The following is a 7,615-nucleotide window of genomic DNA, read 5'->3' on the forward strand; positions in this document are numbered from 1 at the left end:
GTGCTGGAGTAGCAAGAACACAGAGGATTACCATGATTACACAGAATTAAACTGCTGTTCTGAAAATCTTTTAACTGACCTGAATCTTCACATGGATGGAAGCTTTGTTGGACTCAAAACTTTTTTTTTTTTTTTTTTTTTTTTACATGTAAAAATCGAAATTACATTTTATGCCAGTATCAAAGCAAAAAAATAATTATTAATGCATAATCCAATGTTATTTGCCATAAACCACTATAAATATAGAATTGAATCTGTTGCAATAGTGCAGTTATGGGCTTTGCAATGAGGTACTTGCTCACAGAGCTCAATTTAGTGCACTGGAGGTATGTTGAGCATCAGATACTTCTGGGAGTAGATCCTGTGTTCCAGCTGCTCTGTGAGGCTCATTGGGTTACTGAAGACCAATCCTTTCATCAGAGGTTCACACGGCGGTCAAGATTCATTTAGAACCTCCTGCTGGTCACTAGGATCTGACAAATCATTTCAAGAACAAACAAAGATAATGCATTATTAAAAACATTCATAATTACATATATAATATTGCATATTAATCTCAGACATATATTTATTCAGAGTTGAACCGAATGTTACAAGAGCTCTTACTTTTCATATCCTGCAGAATCTTTATGCGCTTTGCCCTGAGTGAGGCCATTTCTGAGGTTACCTGACAAACAGAGGAGTTAATCTTGTTTGAAAATAATTATTAATTACATATTAATGTATTATTTGTACAGTTTCAGTATAATTAATATTCTATTGCATTAGTGTGTGTGTGTGTATATATATATATATATATATATATATATATATATATATATATATATCATAGTGTATTATACATTTTAGGAGTATGATTGTAGAATAAATTGGCTACAGAAATCTACTATCTTTGTCTTACTATGAGCAAAGCTGCTCATGAAGTACGTAAAGAGCTTGTAATGCATATTAATAGAACAGCCGTGTACCTCTTGTTTAACAGCTAGTAGACGCTGGACTTCTGTGAATGCGTTCTGCAGGGTGGAGTACGCCTGGAACAGCTGCTCACCTACATTCTCTAAAGAGCTGTTTAACTCCTCTTCTTTCAAAGACAGCGATATCAACTTATTCACTTTTCCTGAGAATCAGAAACACACAGATGAACATTGTAACATACAAGTGTGTTTCTGGAAGAGACAGTGCAGGACTATCAGTTACAGCTGGTTTTCATTACGGATGTGTGTTATATGAAACAAGGACATTTTAACATATGTGACTTATTCTCCAAATAAATTGTAAAGAAGCAAACTAAATTTGCATAAAAAAAAATCTCATTGATAAAATGAGAATTTAAATAAAAATAATTCCATTCTAAATTTATTTAAACAAGACATGTTAATTAAAGCTATAATACAATTGAATGCTCACTTTTTCTGGATATTTTGTTGTTTATCTCAGGAATCAGATCTGAATCATCCTGTAAAATGAATAAAAACTCTATGATACAATTCTATGAATTCCAGGTACTTCTATTAGACACAGCATCACCCTAAAACTCTTTTACTTGTTTTTTTCTCTTGGTTTTCTGGACATTGCAGGATGTGTCTTCAAAGCTGCTGTGATGCTCCAGTGATGTTTCTCCCTGTTCTGTCTCACACTCATTTGATCTCTTTTTCTGAACATGCGCAGTATGAGGCCGAACGTTTTCAATGATCTCCAACTCATTTTCTGAAGCCTGGCTTTTGCACATCCCAGCCGGGACAGATACAGGCGGAAAAGAATCTGCGTATGGTTCTTTTCCACACATGCATTCTCTAGAAAAAAAAAAAAAAAGAGATCATAGTTTAAATGTTCGAGACAACAGATCTTCATCTAAGGTTAGGAAGACTTTTAAGACTGAAACATGCTCTTGGATCCAATTTTATGACTAACTCTCAATGGTCTATAAAAGAATTGACGCAAATAAAATAATTTATTCACCTGGTCATGCCCTGTTCACTCTGTGATCCTGCTCCGTTTACTTTCAACATAGAATTTTTGGAACAAATGTGTTGTGGAGGATTAAGAACCACAGCTTCATTCCCAGCTGCTGGCTCCTGTGTTAAACAAACTCCCCTTGCTGCTGTCAAGTTGGGTATGTTGGCCTCGATCCTGCTTTGGACCAGTCCAGGGGCACATGTCAGCTCAGCAGCAACACCACACTCAGTTCCTGGACTCACGTGGTTCACACAAACATCTGTACTTTTTCCATCACGGTTGGGATGAATGCCATGAGCAGACATTTCTTGAGGAATATTTTCTGAAGGTCTCTCAAGACTCTTCACAAGCGGCCCATCTGATCTGTCTATATCAAGTATGCTCTCCTGTCTCTGTGTAGGCAGGTTTTGGTTATGCTGGACAGATGCTGGATGGTCATTTTGATTTTCCCAAAAGACCATGAAATGGCATGATGGGGGCAACTGGCCAGCTTCGAACTCCTCATTCACCATGAAAGGTGTTGTACAATGCTCATTCCCAGCTGTGCTTCTTATCTGAATTAACTTCATGGTCTTCCTTTTTGCTTTCCACTTCCCCATTTTCTCTTTTTTTTTCATAAATCTAATAAGAAAATAACAACAGGTCTTAAAGCACAAAACTAATGCTACTGACCAAACAACAGACAAACACAAATGCATTTCAATCATCCAACCGTCAGCCATTCAAAAGATGTATAATTAAACAAATAACAACATGAATGAGCTGACAATGAGCTTACTTTTCTTGGTCTCTTTGGGCACAAAGGTCTTTAAGCTCATTAAATTCAACACTGTAGTCCACTGTATATTTTCCAAGTGTTCTATTCTTCGTCAAATCACATAGCTTCCTTTTGTGATGTTCAGTGGAAATATGCTTCTTGAACGCTGCTATTCCTGTCACAGTAATTTCGCAGGCCCAGCACTTATGCTCCTGTTCACTGTAAGAAGAAAAGCATATATTTGACATTGCATTAATAAAGATGGTGTTCAGCTTGTCATAATTTTCTTACTCTTGTGCATTTTTTACATACAAGTTAAAACAAGTTATTAAGCAGAATGTCTAAGCGGCTACTTTTTTTTAAACTTCAAGACTGCATTTCTTTGATAAAAAAATAATTCTAATATGCTTATTTGCTGCTTAAGAAATATTTCACATTATTATTAATGTTGAAAACAGTTTTTCTGCTAAACATTTTTTTGTGGAAGCTTGTCTTTTCTTTCAGGATTCTTTGATGAACAGAAAGTTTAAAAGGACATCATTTAATTTAAAATCTGAAATCTTCTGTAAGCTCTTTACTGTCCAGTCTTTACTGTCCATTATTAAATGATGAGTAAATGATAAAATAATTTTCATTTCTGTGTGAACTTTCTTTTAAAGCAGGGCTTGACAAACTTTTAAGTTCCATACCTGCCCTTCAGTTTCTCAACTGTCTGATGGTGGATAAAACTGTGCATATGTTTGTCCCAGTCCTGTTACAAAAAAAGACAAAGTTAATTATAAAAGAATAGATCTATATTTATAGCCATATAATGTGCCTAAACATTAAAGCTAAAAATGACCCTACAACATTACATTTGGAAAAGCAAACACCAGTGATTTATAGGTCCACCATTACACCATACACATAAGCATTTCTTCCTGATATGATTTTAATTCCCTGAAAAACTATGAAGCTGAAATATTGTAGGCTCCATCCAACAATGGTTCTCTCATAGTGAAGGTAGTACAGTACCGTACATTAATGAGTCTACCATTTATACTTCGATTTAGTCTACCAACTCTACTTCTACTATTACTCTACCAAAACACAAAATCACTGACCTGTTCAGGAAAACGATGATGGCAGATAGAACATCTGTCCAGCTCTTTTTTTTTCCTCCTTAAATAGATTAAGAAAAAATTTTAATCTTTGGATCTAGTACGCAAACAAATTATTATAGATGAAATAATAAGCAAACTCATTTCTAAATTAGCTAATTTATCCAAATTTAACAACATTACTTTTCAAAAACATGTATTATTAACAATACAGATAGATGTATTTAATGTAGAAGGTGACACACTTACCTGTCTTGCGGTCTTGGGTCAAAAAGGGCTTTTAATTCAGTATCTTTTAGGTCAATATTGTAGTCTGCTTTAAAATGTTCTCTTTTATGTCTTTTATCTTGGAGAATAAACAGATTTTGTGTGTGCATGTCGGTGGCAATATGCTCCTTGTACTGCTCTAGTCCCATCACAGATACATCACATGCCCAACACTTATGCAGCTGTACACTGCAACAACAAAAGTGCTTATTTCAGCTTACTTTATATTGCTGAGGAACATATGATAATTAGTTCAGAGTAAATCCATACCTGCCCTTGATCTTCTCAATTGCTTCATGGTGGAAATAAGAATGCATATGCTTATCTATAACCTGTAAAAACAAAAAATATACATGTATTCATCTAATCAAGTAGAAAGAGGCATAAATTAAAGCAAGTCATTTTCATGCAATGTCTTAATTCCTCTCCACTGAGTATTTAAATTCCTCTCCACTGAGTATTTAATATATTTATAAAAACACCAAAAATGTATGACTCATCCTGCACTCACTTTTGTTGCCCAATCAAATATCTACAAAGCCCCGCCCCGTTATAGCATCTGCAACAAACTAGCAAATACCAAATAATGGTCCATGGCGATTACATAAAAAAGGGTGCGGTTCTTCCATATGTACTGCACAAAAAATAAACAAATAAATAAAAATAAAGGCTAAACCATATTTATTGTGTTGTTAATGTATCTGAAGCCACAGTACTAAAGTGGACATACCCTGTTTAAGGACGCAACAGAGAACAGCAAATAATAAGATCAAAATAAGATTAAAACGCTTTTTTTCCCAAATAGAAATAGTTAAACAAGCAAACAAACCTTTCGTCCGTACTGTTGACCGCAGATTGAACATCTAACGTTATTGCCAAAGTTGTCGTTGGTTTTCTTGGTCTTTTTGCTCATAGTTGTGGTATTTCTGAGAGTAAACGAAAGAAATAATTTCTCGTATACAGTCACTGCGGACACAGTGTTTTGATTTACAAAATAAAGCTAGCGATTATATTTAAACATTTTATTCGATGCTAAGCATTCAGAGCATTCGCTATGGCTTGAAGACTCCTGTCACGAAAATTAATCAGGCCACCCACAGATAATTACAAACTGAGAGACTACTGATCAATTCCGTATCAATCTTAAGAGATAACGCCAGTCCTTTCAAACTGACTATTTTTATGAGTTTTCAGCGTGTTACGATGCGAGTCCACGTGTTTGCTGATTCAGTCCATGTTGACTGGACTCTGTTGCCAGATCACGTAAAAACAAGCTACTACGCGTCCAAATCCTCTGATCAAAATAAGTCAAAATAAGCAACCAAATGCATTTTATTTATTTTTACATTTAAAGCTTTACTAAGATTAAAAAAGGTTTTGGGAAATATGTGTAGGGAAAGTGTAATTCGTGACTTTACACGTTTATAAACGACATTTAGTTTTCTGCAGACATGGCAACACGTAAGCACACAGAAATCGCGAGAACTAGAGAAAGCTTCCCCTAGCGTTGTGGCTGCAATTCAGTTTACAATTAATTAAAAAATAAATATATGTTCAGTTTGTAATTAACAATAATTGTGCAAATCAACTTACAACATTTATATGTGCAAAATGCAATTTCTTTTCATTAAATTCAGGAATTAAAAAATAATTAAACAATTTGTCTGTAGCCCTTACAGTCAAAATTAAATAAAATGGTTTGAGCTTTGAGTTTACAGTAGAAATTATTTTGCATTTCTCATTTATTAATTTACTTACCTTACCAATTCATTGTTAGCTGTAAAGGTAATCTCAGATGTGACGCATGCACCGATGGAGGCACTACAGCTAATACAGAGAATTCATCGAAGAAGAAGAACACGGAAGCGTCTCAGTTTTTCCAATCTGCACTACTGCATATATGTTTTATTTTTCTCACACGAAATGTGTACTGGTTGTGTGCAGAAACAGTATCCTGACAGGGTGAGTTCATTTTCTTCCTGTGTGCTGAATACTTCTAAAGTTTGTTTCTTGGAACCCAAATGAACTTGCTTTTGCCTCTTTCTTAAAAATCCCATTTGATAACACGAAATTGAGTTTGTTTGGGTTGTTTATGTTGTGTGCATAAATAAGTCAATATTTTTTCCTCTCTTACGTGCATAGGGTCATACCTGTCTGGAGAATGGTTAATATCTTATGAACTTCCTCGGCTGTGCTAACTGTCACCAGCGGGACTTTGTGCTGATCAGCGACAGGACGATGGTGAATGAAGATGAGGAGGAGATTGTCACTTACCTGCGTGAGTCACGTGACTTTACTAAATATTCTGTCAAGTTTGTCATCAGTATGTCATGAGTAACGCCTGCTTTTCCTCAGATATGTGCAAGAACTGTGATCATGTCATAGCCAGACACGAGTACACCTTCACTGTAGTGGATGACTATCAGGTGAGCCGTGCTGTCAGTTCAATAACTGAATGAGAAAAGTTATGTTAATAGTAAAAATGTATGTAAATAGTATGTTTAAAACTTTTTGTAAACAGTACATAAATACTAAAATGTGAGGCAAATAATATATATATATATATATATATATATATATATATATATATAGGCTTTTAATGGGGATTTTTATTTTCATATTTGTTATTCAATTTGCAGGAATACACAATGTTGTGCATGTTGTGTGGAAAAGCAGAGGATTCCATCAGTGTGCTGCCGGACGATCCCAGACAAACAGCGCCTCTGTTCTAGAGTATTTGACCAGACACAGAGACAGGGAATTTACTTCTTTTTTTAAAGAGTATGGTTATGAATGATGGTGGGAGCCATAACATATGCAACATTTATATATGCTTAGCGCTGGAGAACGAGAATGCTGTCACGTTTAATCCAGAAGAATACACTGCAGAATTCATTGTGCTCTTTACTGCTTTAGGAAAGGCTCTAAGGTTCACAGCACACTGAGCACAGCTCTGACTCATAAAGATACATGCATTTGAGTCATTCAGAAATATTAAACCTAATTGGGAATCACTTGTGTTTATCTGATGATCATCTTATGTTTGTTTCACTCAGTGTATGGAACCCCGTTTCTACCAAACAGAAAAATAAAAAATAATAATTAAAAAATTTTATCTCTCAGTTCAGACTTTTTATTACAATTTTGAGAAAATAAAAGTCAGAACTGTGAGATGTAAACCCTAATTTCAAGAGTTTTCTGCTATGTTATAAAAAAAAAATAGACAGGGTTATTCTGACTTTTTGTCACAATTCTGATGTTTTTTCCAAATTGTAAGATAAAAACTTGCAGTTACCTTGTCTATTTCATTCCGTGGCAGAAACAAGCTTCCATAAAAGTGTTATTTTATATCCCATGTTAAAATGCTGTATATGCACAATGCTCTGTTGCCAATTCTGAGTCTGCAGTAGAAATATCTGTTTGACTAAGGTTAGGTTTTAGTGGATTATCAGTTTGTTAACCACAGACAGGTTTTTTGTTTCTGTGCAGCGCTTAGATATACATTAAGTCAAGATTGGATTAGACAGATAAAATA

The 7,615-nt window shown here is 34.8% G+C and overlaps 2 protein-coding genes across 3 annotated transcripts; one reads left to right on the forward strand and one right to left on the reverse strand.

Moving 5' to 3' along the window:
- Positions 1 to 58: 58 nt before the first annotated feature.
- Positions 59 to 5,332, reverse strand: znf106b (zinc finger protein 106b). Of its 2 annotated transcripts, none has more exons than XM_059512852.1 (12): positions 4,910 to 5,332; positions 4,351 to 4,412; positions 4,063 to 4,269; positions 3,817 to 3,874; positions 3,403 to 3,464; positions 2,735 to 2,932; positions 1,960 to 2,577; positions 1,528 to 1,793; positions 1,408 to 1,446; positions 969 to 1,117; positions 607 to 667; positions 59 to 473 (listed from the first exon to the last, which is right to left on the reverse strand). In XM_059512852.1, exons 1-8 carry the CDS (start codon positions 4,991 to 4,993, stop codon positions 1,529 to 1,531), a joined length of 1,554 nt encoding a protein of 517 aa, XP_059368835.1. In that variant the 5' UTR covers positions 4,994 to 5,332; the 3' UTR covers positions 59 to 473; positions 607 to 667; positions 969 to 1,117; positions 1,408 to 1,446; position 1,528. The 2 variants fall into 2 exon arrangements, with proteins under 2 accessions (XP_059368835.1, XP_059368836.1); XM_059512853.1 differs by lacking the exon at positions 4,910 to 5,332 and adding an exon at positions 4,592 to 4,640.
- Positions 5,333 to 6,003: 671 nt separating this feature from the next.
- churc1 (churchill domain containing 1) lies at positions 6,004 to 7,285 on the forward strand. The gene is given in 4 exon segments (XM_059512855.1): positions 6,004 to 6,042; positions 6,223 to 6,358; positions 6,436 to 6,506; positions 6,720 to 7,285. Coding segments are annotated over 4 exon segments (339 nt in total). The 3' UTR covers positions 6,813 to 7,285.
- Positions 7,286 to 7,615: the final 330 nt, after the last annotated feature.

This window comes from Carassius carassius, chromosome 27 (genome assembly GCF_963082965.1).
Source record: "Carassius carassius chromosome 27, fCarCar2.1, whole genome shotgun sequence".
Lineage (NCBI taxonomy): Eukaryota > Metazoa > Chordata > Actinopteri > Cypriniformes > Cyprinidae > Carassius > Carassius carassius.